The sequence below is a fragment of the Oreochromis niloticus genome, unplaced genomic scaffold (assembly GCF_001858045.2).
Source record: "Oreochromis niloticus isolate F11D_XX unplaced genomic scaffold, O_niloticus_UMD_NMBU tig00000668_pilon, whole genome shotgun sequence".
Lineage (NCBI taxonomy): Eukaryota > Metazoa > Chordata > Actinopteri > Cichliformes > Cichlidae > Oreochromis > Oreochromis niloticus.
This window is the reverse complement of record NW_020327209.1, coordinates 109,113-132,846: the sequence shown is the minus strand read 5'-3', so window position 1 is coordinate 132,846 and position 23,734 is coordinate 109,113. Positions and strand designations below refer to the sequence as shown.

Below are 23,734 nucleotides of genomic sequence, written 5' to 3'. Positions count from 1 at the left end.
TCATCTGAGGCCGTCATTACTGTGTGAACCCACACACCACTCCTCACTCCTCCCATCCGCTGCACACAGTCACTGAGTACAGACCGGCTGATAAAGGGAGAGGCAGGAAGAGGCGGAGCAAAGACGAGAAGTTCAACGTCATTTTGCAGAAGTGAAAGTGTGAGAGAGCAGCAGCAGAGCTGCAGTCGAGTCCTGTTTGTCTCTAAAAGAAGATTCACTGGAGTCCATCAGGTTTCTCTCAGCAACAGTGGTGAGTGCAGCTGATCACACTTCCTGTTTCTACACTAATCTTCACTCTGTTCACTTATTTATTACTGTTGTAGAAGCTCCAAACACAATTTCATTGTTCCGACAATGACAATAAATACTTGAATATAATTCATGCTGACTCATCACAGTCACACTGGATCCATAGAAATCTGCTCATGTAAGCACAGATCCACTGTAGGAACATCGAGCTGCTGCTTCAGTCTCACTGTGGCTCTGCTCAGGACTGTGGACTCAGTCTGTGCTCTGGACTTCAGACTGACTCCACACTTCCTGGTTATTCATCACTTCCTGTTCCTATTAGATTGATTCTGGATCTGATTGATCATAAGGATTACAGACGTGAAAACACCTGTTTATTCTTTATTGATATAAAGCCTCTGATACTGTAAACCAGCAGATTTTGGTTAAAAAAGTCATTCAGACATTTTACAAAGAGAGATTATCTGACTTAGTGTATCCTGTAAGAGTCACAGATGTTTCTAAATCATTCAGAAAACAGTCGATGCTGCACTTTATAACTTTGTGTGGAAACATAAATCTCATTATTTAAACAGATGTGTTTGAATCATCCTGATAATCAAAGCTTTAAACATGTCAGAGTTCACACATCAGCTGTGATATTCAAGCTGAACTGGATCAAACATGTCATCAGACACAAACATAGATGATGGTGTTTAATCCCAAAGCTTATTTAAACAAACTGGAGGACAGAATTCCTCCTTAAATGTGATTTTGATCAACAAAATCCACTGATCTCATTTTCACACACAGGCTTTATCATGGTGGCTTCTTCTCTACTAACATAAATCTTTGATTTGGACAAACAAATATATGAAATACAAAAATAAATCAATGTTTTCTGAGGATCCAGAATAATTGAATGATGTATCCCAGCGAGTGACTGGAAAAGTTCATCTTCTTCCATATCCTGAGTTTGTGAGGAGCTGTGATGTTCCAGTATCTGTGAGAGAAAACAGTTTTTAATGACGCACAAATGGACCAAATATACAGACACCACTGAATAAACATGTTCTCATAAATGCCATTAATATACTGGATCAAACAGTTAATAACACATTTCTGAGGTTTATGATTCATTGTCCTCCTCACTGTCACTTCTATTGGAACAGTCACTGTTTAATATTAATGGCTCGTTGATCTGGACTTACAATAAGAAGTATTTAGTCACCAACAAGGTCGAAGTTTACTTCACAGTAATTGATGGAATATATCCAACAAACTGATTTATTCAAGTATAAAATGATCTGGATGAATCTTGGACCTTCTGTAAAACAGTCAGAGAAACAATTTCACATCTTTTTAACGACTGTATTTATCTTCATCCCCAAAAGTTGATCCTGTTCATCTGGACGCTGCACTGTACAGCAGACACTACGATGTTAAGTTTGTGTTTGGGATGAACCAGTTTGTGTCTGAGTGTGTTGCTGGGTCTCCACCAGTTACTCTGAGAACTGAAGAAGCTTCTCTGATGAAACGTCTTCAAGAAACTCAAAGAAGTCCAGACGCTTTTCTTTCCAAGCTCCTCAGACTACTGACGCTTGTTTCTCTCTTTTTAAAAATGAAATTTAAAGTGAATTTTGAATCAAATGTGTTTCTTTTCTTTCTCCCTCAGAGTGCAGACATGTCTGCTGCCAGCAATCTGAGATCTGAAGATCAGTTTCTGTGCTCCATCTGTCTGGATGTGTTCACTGATCCAGTCACTACATCATGTGGACACAACTTCTGCAAAACCTGCATCAGTCAGCACTGGGACATGAATCAGAGCTGTCAGTGTCCCATGTGTAAAGAGACTTTCTACACTAGACCTCAGCTGAAGGTCAACACTTTGTTCTCTGAGATGGTTGCTCAGTTCAGACGTGAAGCTCAGCAGAAAGCCAGCAGCAGCAGCTCAGAGCAACAAGCTGCCAAACCAGGAGAAGTTCCCTGTGACTTCTGCACTGGAACCAGACTGAAGGCCCTGAAGTCCTGCCTGGTGTGTCAGACCTCCTACTGTCACACTCACCTGGAGCCTCATCTGACAGTGAAAGGTCTGAAAAGACATCAGCTGATTGATGCTGTGGAGAACCTGGAAGGCAGGATGTGCACGAAGCACGATAACCTTCTGCAGCTGTTCTGTAAGACCGACCAGACATGTGTCTGCGTGCTCTGCTTTGTTTTAGACCACAAGAACCACGAGTTTGTTCCTCTGAGAGAAGAATATGAAGGAAAGAAGGCAGAGCTGGAGAAGACAGAGGCTGAGATTCAGCAGATGATCCAGAAGAGACGACTGAAGATTCAGGAGATCACAGAGTCGGTGAAGATGAGTAAAGATGCTGCAGACAGACAGAAAGCAGAAGGTGTTCAGGTCTTCACTGCTCTGATGGAGTCTGTTGAGAGACGCCTGAAGGAGCTCATGAAGGAGATCGAAGACAAACAGGAAGCTACAGAGAAACAGGCTGAAGGTCTCATCAAAGATCTGGAACAGGAAATCTCTGAGCTGATGGAGAGAAGCTCTGAGGTGGAGCAGCTCTCACGCTCTGAAGACCACCTCCACCTCCTCCAAAGCTTCTCCTCCCTGAAAGCTGCTCCACCCACCAAGGACTGGACAGAGGTCAGAGTTCATCCACCATCATATGAGGAGACCGTGGGGAGAGCTGTGGCTCAGCTGGAGGAGACAATCTGGAAACCCATGAAGAAGAAGCTGTTTGAGGCTGAGCTGCAGAGGGTGCAGCAGCATGAGGTGGATGTGACTCTGGATCCTGATACAGCAAATCCTAAACTCATCCTGTCTGATGATGGAAAACAAGTGTACTGTGGTGATGTGAGGAAGAAACTTCCAAACAACCCAGAGAGATTTTCTCTGTGTCCTTGTGTTTTAGGAGAGCAGAGTTTCTCTTCAGGCAGATTTTACTTTGAGGTTCAGGTTAAAGGAAAGACTGAGTGGACTTTAGGAGTGGCCACAGAGTCGATCAACAGGAAGGGATTCATCACAATCCAGAAACCTCAGGATGGTTTCTGGACTGTGAGGCTGAGAAATGGAAATGAGTACAAAGCTCTTGCTGGTCCTTCAGTCCCCCTCTGTCTTCATCCTGGTCCTGAGAAGGTGGGGGTGTTTGTGGATTATGAGGAGGGTCTGGTCTCCTTTTATGATGTAGGTGCTGCAGCTCTGATCTACTCCTTTACTGGCTGCTCCTTCACTCACAAACTCCACCCATACTTCGAACCCTGTAACAATGATGGAGGTAAAAACTCTGCACCTCTGATCATCTGTCCTGTCAATCAAATTAATCTACACCTGATTTCATTGGAAGAACCGTTTGATTATTATTCTGATTCTGATTGAAGGGACCAAATGAACATATTGAGTGTAAATCCTCTACAGTCTCCATGTTTCTATAGAATCTGATCATCAGGACTCTGATTCACACTTTGATTCTCATGGAGTTTGATTTGAACAGAAGAAAAGTTGAATCAGGAAATGTTCCCACTGATGGAGACTCGAGCTGAAGAGCAAATATCAGAGAATAATTGTCCAAACGCTTCATTTACAATAAAGTTTGTTCAATGCTTTGAGTGAATCCAGACTCATCAGAGTCCAGCTGAGTTATGTTGGATACAAACTGCTTATTTTGGCTCTGTGAGGATTTTTGTTCACTGAAAACTGATAAGACGGATAATATTCAAAGAACTCTGTAGAGATTCATGCATCCATGTTCTCCACCTGCAGGTGTGGAGGAGAAAGGTGAAGCACAGACTGCTGCATCCTTCCAGTCACATCATTTTGATGATTATATTTCCATGTTGTGATGATTTGGGTTAAAGATAAACAGAGTTGAACGGCTGCAGTCACAGCATGAATAAGATGCTGAAGCTGAGCTGTCAGTGAACATGTTTCACTGTGATTTGATTTGAAGAATATAAAGTGTGTGTGGCTGCTGACAGCTGCAGTCTCTGTTAGTCTGCATGTTCAACACACACACAACTTTCCCCCTGAGGCAACGATCCAGCAACAACACAAAGAACAGCTGCAGACACACACACACACACACACACACACCTTTCAGTCTGAACTCTCAAACAAACAAACTCTATCAATGTAGTAATGTTAAAGAACACTTTGCTGTTTTTTATTGTTTTAAGGTGGAATTCCTCCTTCTTCAGTAACAATGATCTGAGGTCACTACCAGTGACATTTGACCTTTAGATGCAGGTGGACTGCTGAGTCTTGTCCTGTGGAGGTGGCTCTTCTATGTTGTGCCATGCGCTCATGAAGTGGCTGTTTGGTCTCTCCGATGTAGAGGTCTGGGCATTCCTTGCTGCACTGTACAGCAAACACCACGTTGTTGAGTTTGTGTTTAGAGTTTTGTCTTTGAGATGAACCAGTTTGTGTCTGAGTGTGTTGCTGGGATGTCGTGCTTGGAGAAAACTCTCCTGAGTTTCTCTGATACACCGGCTACATAGGGGATGACAATGTTGTTGCGTCTGTCTTTCTTATCCTCCCTCGCTGGTGTCTGATCTTCTTTTCTGTGCATCTTTGCTGACTTTATAAATGCCCAGTTAGGATAACCGCATGTTTTGAGTGCTTCCTTTACATGTGTGTGTTCCTTATTTTCCCCTTCAGGCTTAGAGGGAACATGTTCTGCCCGGTGGTGTAGGGTCCTGATTACTCCAAGTTTGTGCTCCAGAGGGTGATGTGAGCCAAAGAGGAGGTATAAGATGGGAGTCGGGTGAAGGGACTCCTTTTTAATGCTGCTGATATATTTGAGGCTTTGCTCCAGAATGACGTCAGAGTCTGTTTCAGTGAGCCACCATAAACCAGTCAGGCATAAGATTATGACTACTGACACCTAACACTGATTATCTCTACATCATGGAACCTGTTAGTGTCATGGTCAGGCGGCCCCCGCCAGCAGCGTGTCCCCCTGTTACTTCCTGTCGTTCAGCTCCACAGTCTGGGATGATCAACTCACCTGTGGGTAACTGCATGATCTCTACTTAAGTTGGAGGAAGACACTAATTGGACGCCTGATTGTAAACAGGAAACAGTTGGTGAAAAAGCCTTTTCTCCATCTGTGTTTTGTGTGGATTCATTATCTTTCCTTTACATTAATAAGATGACTTTAGCTTTAGCTTTGTTCGCTTTAGTCTTGACTTTAGTTCTTTCCAGTGTCTCTTGAGTTTATCTGTGTTTCTAGTACTTGGTGTCTTGTTTGATGTTAGGTCTCTCTCTGTGTCTCTCTCATGTCTGTGATACTTTTATTTAACTGTGTTTATTGTAGACTGAACTCTTTATGCTGCTGTAACACAAACATTTCCCCTGTGCTATCAATAAAGCATCTGTCTCTGATAACCTTTCAAATTAAGGAGATCAAGTATAAAAATATGACCTGCCCACCTGTCAGGTACCTGCCACATGTTAATCAGCCATGATGGTTCTGTATAAACAGGTGTAGGTGCTGACTGGGTAACGTGTCACACACTGAGCCAGCACACAGGAACAAAGGAGGCTGTGATGGTGCTTTTAAGTTCATCTGTCTTTATAATTCTGTGATGCAGACACGATCTCACTCAGGTCCCTGAGATCTGGTCGTGGGTTCATGAGTCAGTCACAGCTCCACCTGTCACTGCACCATCACCTCCATCACTGATGTCTGTGCTCACACTCTGCTGCCACCTAGTGTCTGTGTGTGGGTGTTACAGCACACACTGTGCAACAGGTGGGTGTGTTGGTGGGTGGATGTTATAGCTTCAGCCTCATCGTGGTGTTATTTCTGTACATCAGCTGATTCTGGTCACTTTTAAAAGGCTTCAACAAACTGTTTCCAGCTTTGTTACATCTGAAACGCACTGAAGCAGGTCAGTCCACTCTGGCCTCACTTAGTCAGCTGACGTCTGCAGAATGAAGAAGCTGGTGTTTAAATGAGGTTTTCCCTGAATATGTCCTGATTGCATTGATGTGACTCACCTCTCATCACCTCTCTGCAGCTGACCAAGGCCTGAAGTTCAAGCTGTTTTACAGTTTTCACATTCATACTGACCATAAACAGGCGTGTTCATCACAGCAGTTGGTAAACAGCAGAATAATCTCTGTGATTCTGGATTAACATCAGGGATTATTTGTCTTTGGTCCCTTTGTTTATCAGGCCTCTCGACTATGAGGTGCCGTAAGGGACATTATTACTGAAACGCTCTCACACACACTACTGAAATTTTACCTCTCACACACACTACTGAAACGCTCTCACACACACTACTGAAATTTTACCTCTCACACACACTACTGAAACGCTCTCACACACACAACTGAAACACTCTCACACACACTACTGAAACGCTCTCACACACACGACTGAAACCCTCTCACACACACTACTGAAACGCTCTCACACACACGACTGAAACCCTCTCACACACACTACTGAAACGCTCTCACACACACTACTGAAACGCTCTCACACACACTACTGAAATTTTACCTCTCACACACACAACTGAAACGCTCTCACACACACTACTGAAATTTTACCTCTCACACACACTACTGAAACGCTCTCACACACACTACTGAAATTTTACCTCTCACACACACTACTGAAACGCTCTCACACACACGACTGAAACCCTCTCACACACACTACTGAAATGCTCTCACACACACTACTGAAACCCTCTCACACACACTACTGAAATTTTACCTCTCACACACACTACTGAAACGCTCTCACACACACGACTGAAACGCTCTCACACACACTACTGAAATTTTACCTCTCACACACACAACTGAAACACTCTCACACACACGACTGAAACCCTCTCACACACACTACTGAAACGCTCTCACACACACAACTGAAACACTCTCACACACACTACTGAAACGCTCTCACACACACTACTGAAATTTTACCTCTCACACACACAACTGAAACGCTCTCACACACACTACTGAAATTTTACCTCTCACACACACTACTGAAACGCTCTCACACACACTACTGAAATTTTACCTCTCACACACACTACTGAAACGCTCTCACACACACGACTGAAACCCTCTCACACACACTACTGAAACGCTCTCACACACACTACTGAAACGCTCTCACACACACGACTGAAACCCTCTCACACACACTACTGAAACGCTCTCACACACACTACTGAAACGCTCTCACACACACTACTGAAATTTTACCTCTCACACACACAACTGAAACGCTCTCACACACACTACTGAAATTTTACCTCTCACACACACTACTGAAACGCTCTCACACACACTACTGAAATTTTACCTCTCACACACACTACTGAAACGCTCTCACACACACTACTGAAATTTTACCTCTCACACACACAACTGAAACGCTCTCACACACACTACTGAAATTTTACCTCTCACACACACTACTGAAACGCTCTCACACACACTACTGAAATTTTACCTCTCACACACACTACTGAAACGCTCTCACACACACGACTGAAACCCTCTCACACACACTACTGAAACGCTCTCACACACACTACTGAAATTTTACCTCTCACACACACAACTGAAACACTCTCACACACACTACTGAAACGCTCTCACACACACTACTGAAATTTTACCTCTCACACACACTACTGAAACGCTCTCACACACACTACTGAAACGCTCTCACACACACTACTGAAACGCTCTCACACACACTACTGAACTACTGAAACGCTCTCACACACACTACTGAACTACTGAAACGCTCTCACACACACTACTGAAATTTTACCTCTCACACACACTACTGAAACGCTCTCACACACACTACTGAAACGCTCTCACACACACTACTGAAACGCTCTCACACACACGACTGAAACGCTCTCACACACACTACTGAAACGCTCTCACACACACTACTGAAATTTTACCTCTCACACACACTACTGAAACGCTCTCACACACACTACTGAACTACTGAAACGCTCTCACACACACTACTGAAACGCTCTCACACACACTACTGAAATTTTACCTCTCACACACACTACTGAAACGCTCTCACACACACTACTGAAACCCTCTCACACACACTACTGAAACGCTCTCACACACACTACTGAAATTTTACCTCTCACACACACTACTGAAACGCTCTCACACACACTACTGAAACGCTCTCACACACACTACTGAAACCCTCTCACACACACTACTGAAACGCTCTCACACACACTACTGAAACGCTCTCACACACACTACTGAAATTTTACCTCTCACACACACTACTGAAACGCTCTCACACACACTACTGAACTACTGAAACGCTCTCACACACACTACTGAAACGCTCTCACACACACTACTGAAACCCTCTCACACACACTACTGAAACGCTCTCACACACACTACTGAACTACTGAAACGCTCTCACACACACTACTGAAACGCTCTCACACACACTACTGAAATTTTACCTCTCACACACACTACTGAAACGCTCTCACACACACTACTGAAACCCTCTCACACACACTACTGAAACGCTTTCACACACACTACTGAAATTTTACCTCTCACACACACTACTGAAACGCTCTCACACACACTACTGAAACGCTCTCACACACACTACTGAAACCCTCTCACACACACTACTGAAACCCTCTCACACACACTACTGAAACGCTCTCACACACACTACTGAAAAACCAAGGCATTTCAGTTGAACAGGAAGGCGTTTCAGTTGAACAGGAAGGCGTTTCAGTTGAACAGGAAGGCGTTTCAGTTGAACAGGAAGGCGTTTCAGTGAAACAGGAAGGCGTTTCAGTTGAACAGGAAGGCGTTTCAGTTGAACAGGAAGGCGTTTCAGTGAAACAGGAAGGCGTTTCAGTTGAACAGGAAGGCGTTTCAGTTGAACAGGAAGGCATTTCAGTGAAACAGGAAGGCGTTTCAGTGAAACAGGAAGGCGTTTCAGTTGAACAGGAAGGCGTTTCAGTGAAACAGGAAGGTGTTTCAGTTGAACAGGAAGGCGTTTCAGTGAAACAGGAAGGCGTTTCAGTTGAACAGGAAGGCGTTTCAGTGAAACAGGAAGGCGTTTCAGTTAAACAGGAAGGCGTTTCAGTTGAACAGGAAGGCGTTTCAGTGAAACAGGAAGGCGTTTCAGTTAAACAGGAAGGCATTTCAGTTAAACAGGAAGGCGTTTCAGTTGAACAGGAAGGCGTTTCAGTTGAACAGGCAGTTAATTCTTGACAAGGAAACTGAAGGAAAAAGTGGTAGATTTCAAACAAACCACTACACAGATGTCTACTCAGCAACCTGCTAGTTAGGGGTGGGTTTTTATAATCGATTTATGATTCAAATCGATTCTGGCTTGGATAACATGAAATCGATTCATTAAACTCCTGAATCGATTTTTTAATATAAATTTATTTTGCCCGAAATGCCAGAATCTCAGGTGAAACCTCACAAAATTTCAACAACCACCAAAGAGCTAAGACAGTAAATGAGAGCAGGTACACGGATTCTGCACAAACACACAGCGCGGACCGCGGATCAGAATCAGTGAGATGTCGCCTTTCTCACCCGACGGCACGGACACGGTCGGGGCTGAAAGCCGACAGCTCGCTGATTCTGATCTGTCGGCGGGTCGGCGCTTTGTGTTCACGCCGTTTTTGCGCCGATTCTAAAGCTGTTAGTTTTATCTCTCTCCAAACAATATTGACCGAACCAGCAGCAAAAGAAGATCCAAACTACGCTTCACATAAACATCGTCATGAATTCCCTCTGACATTTACTGTTTTGCTTCCACCACGATAAAATCACACGTCATGCACAGCTCTCTCTCTCTCTCTCTCTCTCTCTCTCTGTACTTCAAGAACAGTTTCCCGTCTAAAAATCTGTTTTCTGCATTATTCGCTTGCTTGTTATGCACAAGTCTACCGTTGTTTACAGCGCTGTCGGACGCTGTTTTGTTTTTGTTTTTTTCGTTTTACATACTTCCGAAAAGAAAACCTAATTTCTGCCATTCAATACTGAACAAATTTAAACTTTTTAAAATTATGCAAAATGCAAAACGCTTAGCCGTGTCTCTAATAAAACCGCTGGAACATCAGAGGTAACGTTCATATGTTGATTAATGGTTTTCTTTCGTTTTTGATGTACTGCAGAATATTTTTTATAAATTCCCAGGCCAGGAAAAATCACCTTCATGTTTTTCTGTGTTTTATCTTCAGCTACTTTGACACAAAGGCATCTGCTGTGAGGCTCACACCTTTGATAAAGTCTTGTGTGTGTCAGCTTCCATTTTATAGATACAAAAATATGTAAATGTACTGATCTGAATTATATTTCTGACTGTCAAAATTTCCCAGAATCAAATCGAACTGAATCGAATCAAATCATGGATCAAATCGATTCTGGACCTTGTGAATCGGAATCGAATTGATTCTAGAAATCAGTGAAGATACCCAGCCCTACTGCTAGTAGCCTAAGTGAAACAGCTGCATTACTTAATAATATATTAGCCTCAGCATAAGTCAAAATTTAGAACAGCAGGAGACGGCCATTATCCTGGTTATTTTTTTGGCATATGTGCTTTTTCTCTTTTTTAGCAAAGAAAAAAATATCTTAAAATCATCAATAAAACCAGGGAGAGAAGGCTTAGCGTTCCTCCATTTAGCACAATGGATACGATATTTACTCAAAAGTATGATGATGTTAATAATGTCTGAGACACCCAATGCTAGATGATCCATATAAAAAATTTATGATGTAATTCAAATAGTGGCACATCATTAATATTTAGGGAAATCCATTTTTTTAAGTTGCACCAAATGCATTGTGTGATAGGGCATAGGAAAAAAGAGATGTTCTAGGGTTTCATTTTTATCAGTACAAAAAGAACACTGATCCACCTCAAAGCCAAATCTCTTTCTTTTAGAAATTCTGCCACAGGATTAATTTTGTTTATTACTTTAAAGTTTGTTTCTTTAACTTTAGGTAGAATAGGCTATTTCATAAATTTTTAGTATGCTTTATCCAGTGTATATGAAATAACTAAATTAGAACCATGCAATGTAACCATTCTGTTGTAACTATGAAATATTTTGTCTTTGAAGAAACTACTAATAAATTTCTTATTGCATTTTTATCAAACAGCTGACATTGCCCTAGCAATAAATTTGGGAGCACTGATGAGAAATTATTGTATATCATAAAATTTTTAATCTAATGAAGCAGAGGCAGTGGGACCAGTTCACAAAATTTGTTATATTCTCTTTGAGAACAGTTTAGACAATATTTTTCTGAAAAGTCTGTGTAACTTAGAATGACACCATTATCATCCAACAAATCTGTTATGAATATAATCTTTTTGTTTAAACCAGTCACTCTTGAAAATTGATTTTTGATTAAGTGTTATTACCCTATTATTCCATAAGGTTGAATTATGGGGAGAAGTTGTGGGTAAATCTCATTTTCCCAAAAATGCAAAGTCTGTTTTGGAAAGTTTGATATCTTTATGTGGATTCTATTTACCGCAAAATCACATTTCAAAATAAAGTCTAATCCTCCTATTTTGTTAAACAAGGATCATGGGATGTGGAGCTAAGTAGAGTCTGGCTGTGACAGACAAGATTTTAACCGTTTAATTCTAAGGGTGCCAACCATAAATTCTAATTCTGGAGTTTTGATACCACCTTTATTGTATTCCTTCACAAGCTGAGATATTTCAATGTAATGGGTTTTATTCCTCCACAAAAATTCGAAAATAACTGTATTAGCCTTATTAAGGCTTTTAGAGGAGATATATAGAGAGTGACAAGGATAAATCAATTTGGAGATGCCTTCAGCTTTCTGCCAATAATAGCGAGGTCTCTGATTAACCAGTGGCTAAGTGATTTCTTCATCTCCATGATACAGTTAGAAATATTGGTGTCTTTTCTGCTAATTGGGTTTTTTAGATATTATCAGCCCTATATATTTAACTTTAGATTCAACTCTAACTAAAGCTATTGAGGAGTCAGAGCTTGTATGAATCGGGAGAAGTTCACATTTTTTGATACTGAGAGATAAACGAGAAGCTCTAGAGAAAATTTAGTTTTCTCTACCACGTATTTATCTTTCAAAAAAATAGATGTGTCATCTGTGAATTGACTTATTTTGAAGTCTTTATTAAAAATTGATATTCCTTGTATGTCGTTAGAATTTTTGATTAATAGTGTTAACAACTGAGTTGCCAATATAAAAAGCTTAGGGGAAACAGGACATACTTGCCGAATTCCCTCTTGCACCTTGAATCCATTCCTTGATTCAAGGAAGCTAAAATATTGTTAAGTAATGTGGCTGCTTCACTTAAGCTACAAGCACAGCCGTCCCCAACCCCCAATTCCTGGACCAGTACCGGTCTGTGAGTCGTTTGGTACCGGATCGCAAGAGTTGAGGCTTGAGTTTGAAATTTATGGTTTTCAGGGTATTTATCATATTTTTATGTTTATATCGTTTACATGGCGCAAAAAAGGTTGGGGACAGCTGTACTAGCAGGTTGCTGAGTAGACATCCCTGTAGTGTTTTGAAATATACCACTTTTTCCATCAGTTTCCTTGTCAGGAAACAACTTCCTGTTCAGCGGAAATGCCTCTGGTTTCAGTGGCGTGCGTGAGTGCATTTCAGTAGTGTGTGTGAGAGTGTTTCAGTAGTGTGTGTGAGAGGTAAAATTTCAGTAGTGTGTGTGAGAGCGTTTCAGTAGTGTGTGTGAGAGCGTTTCAGTAGTGTGTGTGAGAGGTAAAATTTCAGTAGTGTGTGTGAGAGCGTTTCAGTAGTGTGTGTGAGAGGTAAAATTTCAGTAGTGTGTGTGAGAGCGTTTCAGTAGTGTGTGTGAGAGCGTTTCAGTAATAATGTCCCTTACGGCACCTCATACTCGACATTAACATCCTCATTACTTACACCTTCATTCTTGCTGCACTGGTACCATCCAATGGAGGCTCTGCTCTTTATTCACCCGTTGCCATGGTGACCCCTAGGCGAGTCTCCATGTGTGTCACAGTATCAGACCCTCAGTAGAGTCAGTCAGGTGTTACAGGTAACAGAGGAATACTGATATTGTCAATAGTGTGTGTTTTTATGGTAACTGTAGAACAAAGTAAACGTTACATGTCAGTATGCTGTACTTGTCAGGGCTGTAAACAGGGTCTCATTTCCTGCAACATACTTCCTGTTTGATCAGGAAATATTCAGTATTATTATAATATATTATATATCATATTCAATACTCTATAATATAATATAGAGTGAGTTATGTTTGTCAATATTGTGTTAGTAACATATTAATGTCGGTACCATCAGCATTAATATGATTCAGTAAAACTGATTTGGCTGCAGTTTTTAATAAATCTGGTTTTCAGCCCTGAAAAATGATAAAGATGGAAAATCATTTTAGAAAGTGACCATCAGGCCCACCTCTGTGACCTGAAGCTGTAAACATTCATGTCACACTGTTATTACAGTATTAGTTATTTATGTATTTTAATATTATTGCAGTGTTAGTTATTTAATAGGTTTGAATAGTATTACAGTTTTAATCTACTGTATTTTAATATTATTGCAGTGTTAGTGATTTAATATCTGAAGTCTCTGTGCTTCAATAATGAGCATCAATCACAAAAATTCAGGATCACTGGACTCATTTTTTCTGTAGGCTGTGAAGAATTTTGTAAAATCTTTATTGCTCTGCAAACATTACCATCTGACCCTGAAACACCAGCAGTGTACCAGCTGACCTCAGATCAGATCTGTACACAGGTTATGTTTGAATTCACTTTTTATATTTAATATTTATTACAGCAGCAAGTCTGCAGTCGAGAGAATAAAAGCCTTTAAACATGTGATGAGTGATCTGATTATAACCCCTCAAACTATTCTAATCATGGATCAGTCTGACCTCTGTGCTTCAAACACATGAAACTTTATTAACACAGCAGCTCTTTTCATTACAGCTGTTTTCCTCTCGCACTCACTCTGCTGCTTTATCTGCCCTACCTCACTTTGCACTCTGTAATACTGCTGCTATATGAGTTTATATGTTGTAGTGCGTTGATGCTCTCCTTTTGTGTTGTAATTTAATTCTATTTGTTTTATATTTATTTGTATTATTTTATTTACATTTTATTTTGTTGCTATTTCCAGCATATAAGGTTGCAGTTTTTAAATAAAGTTTTATAAATAATAAAGTTTTATAAATAAAGTTTGCTGTGACCTTTGCCTGACAGTACTATATTAGTAATAATGTAGGTGTGATTAGATGATGCTCACCAGCTGTGATGACCAGCCTCCTCTGACACCACACCCTTAAGCCGCTGCTCCACCCCTCCCCTTCCGCTGAGCCACAAACCACACCCCACCACAAACAGATGACCATTAAGTCAAAGGAGTTTGCAAAGAAAAGCGTCTGGACTTCTTTAAGTTGCTTGAAGACGTTTCACCTCTCATCCGAGAAGCTTCTTCAGTTCTAAGGTCAAATGGCCGAGAGTCCCAGATTTAAACCCAGTGGGAGTATCCCCCCAAGGAGGGACAAAGGACCCCCTGGTGATCCTCTAATCACATGCGCCCAGGTGTGAAAGCGGGTGTGGGACCTAATCAGCCAGGGTTTCGGGTGAGCTCATTGTGAAACCTGGCCCCACATTGTCATGTGAATTCCTGAGGTCAGATGGCCCAGGATGTGAGTGGGCGTTAAGGCCCACTCACAGGTCCAGTCCCATCCATCTGTTTGTATTTAAAAAGTGCATTTTAGTTTGCCACAGTCTCTATGTCTTAGTTTTCCTCTTTGACTGTCTGTTGGAGCTGGAATGAATGAACAGCTGACTCACTGAGGAGCAGAGATACAGATGCAGACTTCTGATCAGCAGAGATGCCCTCAGAGTCACGCTAACGTCCCTGTTACCATATGCAGCCCATCAAAAAGACTCTGTACAACGAGGTCTTAGTGGTCCCGTGAAGGCCACACATCTTGTCACGGTCTCATCAAGTCCTCCCTTTAGTCTTCTTTCTATTTGTGGGTGTTTTGGGGGCTTTGTACTCACTGGCCACGGGTCTGTGATTGTTTCCACCAGGTCCTCAGCTGATCTCATTAGCAGTGAGTTCATATTAATCAGTTTTCTTGGAGATTGTTCCTGATGAGCAGCATGTTCTCTGTCGTACAGTCGTTTGTTTCTTCAGGATTGAGCCTGTGTCGGGTTAATCCCGTCTGTTCTTTGTTCATTATGAGCTGAATCCAAATATGACAGTTAAAACAGTTCATTGGCTGATTGACCTTTTACACTTGTGCACATGGTTTAGATGAGGTTTATTCATAGATTGCAAGTTTCTGTTTTCTCTGTCTATTTGATTTAATTCTGTTTTATTTAAAAATCACAAAAACACTTGCCTAAAAAATGTTTAAAAATTACAGTTTCTTCAGGTGATAATATTTCACATAAAATATTACAATGGCAGGTCGAGCAGGGTTATTCCAGCTCAGCTCATACAAAAATATCATCTTTTACCTGGAAAATGATGTCATGTACAGTTTATAGTATCATCACTTTCATGTCAATGGATAAAATGTGTTTCATGTCTTAAAAGAACAAAAGATTGTCAGATTTGATGAACAGTTTGGGAAGTGTAAACTTATAAGTATTCACTCTTCTTTTCTTTGGTTTGGTCACAGAGCTCTGTTAGTGTCCATCTTTGGGTTTCTTCTTCTGGAATTTGGATCTCAGTGTTAGTGATTGAGTAGGTCTGGTTTGGAGACCTACTCAATCACTAACAACATTGCTTGTTAGAGTGAATGTTATTTTGTTGTTTCTGGGCTGTGTCTACGCACTGAATGTTATGTTGTTGTTTCTGGGCTGTGTCTACGCACTGAATGTTATTTTGTTGTTTCTGGGCTGTGTCTACGCACTGAATGTTATGTTGTTGTTTCTGGGCTGTGTCTACGCACTGAATGTTATGTTGTTGTTTCTGGGCTGTGTCTACGCACTGAATGTTATTTTGTTGTTTCTGGGCTGTGTCTACGCACTGAATGTTATGTTGTTGTTTCTGGGCTGTGTCTATGCACTGAATGTTATTTTGTTGTTTCTGGGCTGTGTCTACGCACTGAATGTTATGTTGTTGTTTCTGGGCTGTGTCTACGCGCTGGATTAAAGGGGGGGTTTTTTTGTTGCTTCGCTGAAGTCTTGTGTCTACTCGTCAGTGTTGCCAACTCGTCAGTAAGGAAAATCGCTATTGGTTGTCCTAAAAGTCGCTAGAAGTCGCTAAATGACGTCATCACCTAATTTGCATAATTGGTCATGCTAATATAATTGTAACCAATGTTGCTGGAGAGAGAAATAACATCGTGGAAGAGACATAAAGTGAGTAAAAAACGTCCTAAATGCATTTAGAATTTATTTAGAACTATAAATTAAATTTCTTTTAGTAATTATGGTTTTTTTTAATGTCACAATTCCAACCTTGCTCCTTTACCCGGGCTTGGACCGGCAAAAGTGACCCGAAATAAGCACTCTGGTGGAGTTTGTGTGTGTGTGTGTTTATAAGTAGTTTTAAACCTTGTGATCCACAAAACAGCATAAGAGTAAAAGAGTAAAAGAAGAACTGACTGCGTTAAAGCACCCGCTGCTTGTTGAGGGTAAAAGCGATACGCGCTTTCACGTCTTTTTTTAGCGACTTCTTTTAGAAAAAAAGTCGCTAGGGGGTCTGAAAACTCGCTAAATATAGCGACAAAGTCACTAAGTTGGCAACACTGCTACTCGTTGCTACCCTGCTACAGTCTACGTCCACCGTTTTCAACATTTAATGTTCAATTTTTCTGTCATGGTACATACCAATAACAGGTCAAAGGTCAAGGTCATAGCAAATGTAAAAACTAGTAGAAACTTTGTATATTTATGGATCATCTTCAAACTTCACAACAATACACCAGGGCTTTGTCCAACGCGAGCTTGGCTAAGCGTTTGACCTTGTAAAATGTGTTAATAAACCATATTATATCATGAAGGCCATAGACAGAACTGAATCGCAGATTTAGGGGAATCACAGTCCAGGAGCTCCAGACTGAGTCACTGACTGCATGTGATTTTCATTAGCATTAAAAATAATCCTCATATTTTAAATGATCTTAGTTTGTCCCGTGACCTTTGACCCTCTGCCTGTGTAAACCAAGTGTTTCTCCAACAAACAGGGAGCTGAGTGCACGCAGGCTAACGTGCTGGTTATGTGAGGTTGTGTGAGGCAGGAGTCCAGCATGCATCAGCACTGCCAAAATGATCATCATGATTATTATAATCAGAATTTAAATCAGGACTGATTTCAGTATTGATCATGATTATTGTGTGATTTTAGAGACTGAAATGTTTTTATTGCAGTCTAATTATTATTTTATTCAGTCTGATTTGTAAAAACTCTCAGTGTGACTACACACAGAGATATTTGAACAGTTCAGAGAACACAGAGTCTCTCAGACCTCAGACCTGAGAGGGTACAAGATGACAACTTTGGAATTCTACTAGAAACAGTCGATCATATTTGTTTGTCAAAGCTGAATTTAGGGAAAACTACGCTAAATTAGCGTTTTTAGCTAGCAGCTACAATAGCTAGGTTTCATTTGACGTAGACGTGACGTCGACGTAAAGCACGAAATTTGACTGGCGGTCGGAAGTGAAAAAGATAAGCGCAAAATCACAGACAGACAGTACGCAAAATGCCTATGTCCTGTTGTGTTTACGGATGCTCCAGTAGGTCGACCAGAGAAACCGATAAACGGTATTTTAGGGTACCAAAAATAGCCCAACGAAGAGGAGAAAAATGGAAAATTCTAACCGAAAAACGTAGGAAAAAATGGATTTTAAATTTACGTTTACAGTCGGGAGGAGCAGAGTCTGCCAATGCCCGTGTCTGCAGCGACCACTTCGTCAGAGGTAATGTTATGTTTGCAAACGAACTTATTAGCATTAGGTTGTCGTTAAATTCTCGTTTACTTAGTGCTTTTAAGTTAGTAGTCTAATATTGACTTGATTGGGACTATAGGCTGCCCAAGTGCTTTGGATGACGAAGAGTCGGAGGACTGGGCTCCGACGGTCAATCTCGGCTACGAACGAAAACCCAGATCGGAATCAGTTCTCAAACGAGAGAAAAGAATGAAGCTTAAGGCAGAACAGCATCGATGTGCAGAGGCGATTTTGGATATGCAACAGACGGCTGAGAGCCCGGATTTGAGCCTAGTGACAGTGGAGAACCCCGAACTGCAGCTTCCAGCTGAGAATCCACAACCAGAAGACTTCAGTGTGAATCAGACATTCACTTATCCAGGTAAGATATTGTGCTGAGATGTAAAACAAACAAGAATCATGTCAAAGAGAAAAAGATGCCATTATCTGTAATGATTATGGTTGTTGACGTTAAAGCCGCTACCGCTAACTGTTAGCGTGTTTAAGATAAAGCAATATAAGAACAAACACTCACCCTTGCAAACACCAAACTGTATCCATCACGGAGACGTTTTGTTCCAAGGTTGTGGACCCACCCGCTGACAAAAAAATTGTACGCCTCCAGACTCTTGAAAGCTTTCATTTGCTGCCTAGTGTAGTAAGAAGTCTGGAGGACCAAGTAGTTGGTGATATCCACAGCCTCGATAGTAGGCAAATCCTTTACTTCTGTGGTGTATTCGGACATTTTCAAAGAATACGGATCACGTCCGATATATTTTTTAACTATCTGTTTATATCTCTCCCGAGAAACGGGGTCTAAAGTTGCACAATAGCTGCTCTCCTGACTCTCCACAGTGTCCTCCATGTTTACTTCCGCCCTCCACTCAAAAATCGCGCTGCCTCCGCACGTCATCAGAACCACGTGACCGCAACCCAACTATAAGCATAAAGGTTACTGTACGGCTATCATTTGTTAACATGACGCTTGTTCTTATACATGTAATACATTTATTACCAACCTGAGAGTTTATCCACTGGTCATTCGACATGACGAATGACTTCTGAAGTCTTAATTCAGCTCAAGACGCTGTAGAGTCCCGTCAGTAAACACGTTCGGTCTGCTAGTAAAACGTAGTTCTATTAATCTGCGCTTGAACCGGATGTAAGTTCCAAAAAACTGAATTTTGGAACTGAAATTGAATGGTGAGAAGTGAAACTGAAATTATTCGAGAGCTGAATTTTTAAAGGATAAAATACAGTTTCAAAGCAAATCAATTCATTTTCAAACCATAAATTCAATTTCAAATTAGACTAATTCAAATTCAGTTTTCAAAAGCTTTTATTCAAGTTACAATTCAGATTCAATCCGAGCAATTCAAATTCAAATTTAACTTATTCAAATTCAGTTTCTGATGGCACAAATTTCTGCCCATACAATCCAAGGCTGACTGGTGGGAACAAGTAAAAAGACCGTTACAACAATCCAAGGAAAGGGGCATATCCTCCACACTCCTCTGTGGTTCACGCCACACTGCCAGAAACACACACAAAACTCCAAACTCACACTCAGGGATTCAGGGCAGAATCAGGGACAGGTCCAAGGAAATCTGCATACAAAGAAACAGGCGATTAGAATCAGTAACAACAAAGGCCAAGAGAATACGAGAGTAGAAAAGAGCCGACTGACACAAGTAGTAACGATCCAACAAACAGAAACACTGAGCCGATGCTCTAAGTAGTGTCTGGAGGAGTCAGGTTAATGAGCAGCAGGTAGGTTATCAAACACAGGTGTGTCAGCGTAGAGAATGGACCTCAATCGTTGTTACGCAAACAAAGAAAAGAAGTCAGTGTTCATCAGTCTGCTCCTGAATCTCTCCTGCTACAGCAGCAGCAAACCTCTCTGCGTTGATGATTGTTGGGTTTTCCTCTGTATGTATTATTCTAGGCTCTACTTTACAATCTGAAGCACCTTGAGGTGATTGTTGTGTTGTGGCGCTGTATAAATAAAATTGAATTGAATTGAAAACTTTACATTTGTGTGTAAATGTTACCTGGTCTCAGTGATGAATAACAACACCTGGATCAGCTGACTGCTCTGTAACACACACAGAAACACAACAAAGGAGTATGAAGCATCATACGTGTCCTGCAGTCATGTGTAGGTTCAAACTGTCAGAGGCAGCTCACATACATGAAGCTCCAACTTCTCACTCACTGCATATAAATTCAAAGAGGAGTCCTTTCATCTCCTCCACCTGCTCTGAGCAGCCACCTGTCCCACATGTCTGTGAAGTTTCCTCCAGTGAATGATCACAAACAGATCAACCCTCCTTTCTGTTCTTCCACATCAGTTACTTAGGAAGTGATTAACTCAGAGCTCTGTGGTCTTACCCCACAGCAACCCTGACACCAGAGCAGAAATCACCTTCCACTTCAGCCTCTCAGACTCTGGAACCCCTCCCACCCCAGATGTGAACTGTTTGTGACACCACCCTGACACGAGCTCCATCAGAACAGTTTCTTTCTCCCAGTCGTTGTAATCCTTAAGTCTCTCATCAGTGCTCATTCTGTGATATTAAACCTGTTAAACTGAGACTCGTCTCTTGCCAACAGTCCACTTTCTCATCCCGACCCCCCTGCAGGTCTTGACTCAGCTACTCCCATCCAGATGTTTGTGTTCTATGTACAGTGTATCGATAAAGTATTTATACCCCTTCATCCTGTAAAGTGTGGTGTGAATCTGTATTCAGCCCCCATTAATCTGACTATATTTTATATTTCCTACCTTCTTCCTTAATCTGCTGTTTTTCTCTCGGGTGTGCTGCACATTTATTGTTATGAAACAAAACCTGATCTAATAAAATTAACAAAATTCATTTTCTTCATTTGTACCTGCAGTGAGAATCCTCACGTCAGAGTAGACAACATGTGTATCAGCTTGATGTGTATCTGGAAAATACAAACAAACACACTCAGGTCATGTTACAACTACAAACAGAGGAAACACAAACAGATGATGTTTAAAATCTGTAATCAGCTGCAGTCAGCACAGAACCTCAAACATACTGACTCATACTAAGTCACACTGACTGATACTGATTCACCTGTAATGAAGCAGACGTTTGGCAGTTTGGTGGTCTGGAGCATTCAGCTGTGTGTTAACACAACACCAACAATAAAGACAACAGTGATATTACAGGTAAGTTTGTTGACATTGTGGGAAGGTTTTGAATCCATTTCCAGACAAAGGTAACTGACCCTGAGGTCAAAGCAGACAGCCCTCAGAGGAAACAACAGAAACCCAAAACCTCAAGCCTCATCTCATCATTTCAGTCAGATGTTGCCAAACCTCAGTGTGATCACACTTCAGAAATAAGTCTGGTTGCTAAGCTAGCCTGCCTGTAGTCCACCTGTTTCACTCACTGAAACATCTGAAGCTTTATAAAACCAAAAGTTCTCTTAAAGGAGCTGCTGAGGTCAACCAAAATGGAAACATCTGGCCTCAGACTGCAGCAGCTGGGCTCCTTGTTGTGATGAAAAATAAAAGATCTCAGCTGAATGTGACAGAGGTCGTACCATTTGATTCATTTTGCTTTTTGCAGAGGAAAAGAAGTCGAACTAGAACCAAGAGCAGAACCAGAAGAACCACAGGAACCAGGCCTGCTATGAGTGCAGTGAGAAAGGAGGTGAGACCCTGAGGAGGTGATGAAGCAGTGTCAACAGAAGAGTTCACAGGAGGAGTGGAGTCTGAGCTCCTGTGCTGAGGAGGACCTGCAGGAGAGATGATGACAACGGTTCAGTCATTTTATCAGCAAGTCATGTCTGTAAACAGGAAGTGATGTCACTGTTCTGACCTCTGACCCTCAGAAAGCTCTGAGGAGACGGTCCAGAAGCTTCAGTAGCACACGAGTAGAGACCTTCATCAGACTGTTTAACCCGTCTAATGACGAGCTCTGCTGCTGTTCCAGATCCAACATGACGTCCATTAAAGGAGAAATAAGCAGCAGCTGTGTCACCGCTCCTCTCTCTGCAACACAGTGTGACATCACTTCCTGTCCTCACAGGAAGTGCAGGAATCTCCAGAATTACACCTTTATCTGACAAAGGAAAAAAACAACCAGAGCAAAGTCATGAGCTCCTCTCAGATGGGTTAGGGCTGCTTCCTGTCTGAACGAGCACCTCACTGACTTCCTGTCACAGCGACGATCTGAGCAGGTCAAACCTCAAAGCATCCACCAGTTTGAACACATGCTGCCAAAATATTGGGACTGCTCTCACTGACAGACATGTAGCCAACATCTGGAAACATCTCCCTGTCTCTACCTGAAACAATGATGGACACTTCATCGCTCTGCTGTCCAGATGAGTTCTCACAGAAGTAACTTCCATCAGAGGAGACGGAGCGATCCAGAACACAGGAGGAACCAAGAAGCCTCCCAAAGCCTGCAGCTGCTCCACAGTCCTCAGTGAGTCCTCCTCTGGTCCTCTTCACTGTCCATCCATCAGCTGTCTGTCCATCATCAACACAACTCAGATACACTGAAGAAGATCCTCTGAAGAACTGCTGAAGGTTTGGACTGACAGACAGAGACACTGGAGGACACACACACACACACACACACACACACACACACACACACACACACAGAGTAAGTGTGTTTGTGTTCTTGTTGGAGTCTCACTAATTGTTTTCATTTCATCAACTCACCTGCAGAAACAGTCGGTGCAGACAGCAGCAGCACACACACACCTGCAACAGGAGGACAGGGGTCACTGAAGGTCAGAGGTCATTAGTTACTAGGGACAAGTTACCCCTGGAAGGGTCATCAGAGGGAATTTGGTATTTGCATGAGCCATTCTTCTTCCAAGCTCAGAAGTGTTGGCTGTCATCTTATTGTGTAGTTTGTATTTTTTATATTAAGCTAGAAAGAATAATTTAGCTTTCAAACTACAGCAGTTTGTCTCCTCATTAAAAAAAAAAAAAACTTATGCTGATGAATTTTGCGGTGAACAGTGTCTGTGCTGATCTTGAGAGGACGTTTGGAGCTCCGCATTTTACGTGACTTTTACACACCAATTGCCTCGAGACTCGATGACTGTGTTCTGTGACCGTATATGGTCTTATACTTCCGGGATGAGCGGCTGTGGTTACTAAATGTTTCCACTGTGAAATAATTTCACTTAGAGCCGATTATGGAAAATTTAGAATCTGTCTGTGGAGGTTCTCAGTCATCCAGTTTATTGACATCCAGCAACACACTCAGACAGAAACTGTTTCACCCAAAAGACAAAACTCCAAAACACAAACTTAACAACGTGGTGTTTGCTGCACAGTGCAGCGAGGAATGTCCAGACCTCTACATTGGAGAGACCAAACAGCCACTTCATAAACGCATGGCACAACATAGAAGAGCTAACTTTATGGTCAAGACTCGGCATCCTTCTGCATCTAAAGGTCAAAGGTCACTCTTCGAAGATGCCAATGTTCACATTTTGGACAGAGAGGACAGATGGTTTG

The 23,734-nt window shown here is 41.6% G+C and overlaps 2 protein-coding genes across 2 annotated transcripts in view; one reads left to right on the top strand and one right to left on the bottom strand.

Annotated features, from left to right (window-relative positions):
- LOC109196327 (uncharacterized) overlaps nt 1–23,734 on the bottom strand; it is a 95,077-nt gene that overhangs the window by 33,600 nt on the left and 37,743 nt on the right. The window lies entirely within an intron of this gene.
- On the top strand, nt 74–3,785 carry LOC109196420 (E3 ubiquitin-protein ligase TRIM21-like). Its single transcript, XM_019350417.2, has 2 exons — nt 74–250; nt 1,904–3,785. The coding sequence occupies exon 2, from the start codon at nt 1,913–1,915 to the stop codon at nt 3,611–3,613; it is 1,701 nt and encodes a 566-aa protein (XP_019205962.1). The 5' UTR covers nt 74–250; nt 1,904–1,912; the 3' UTR covers nt 3,614–3,785.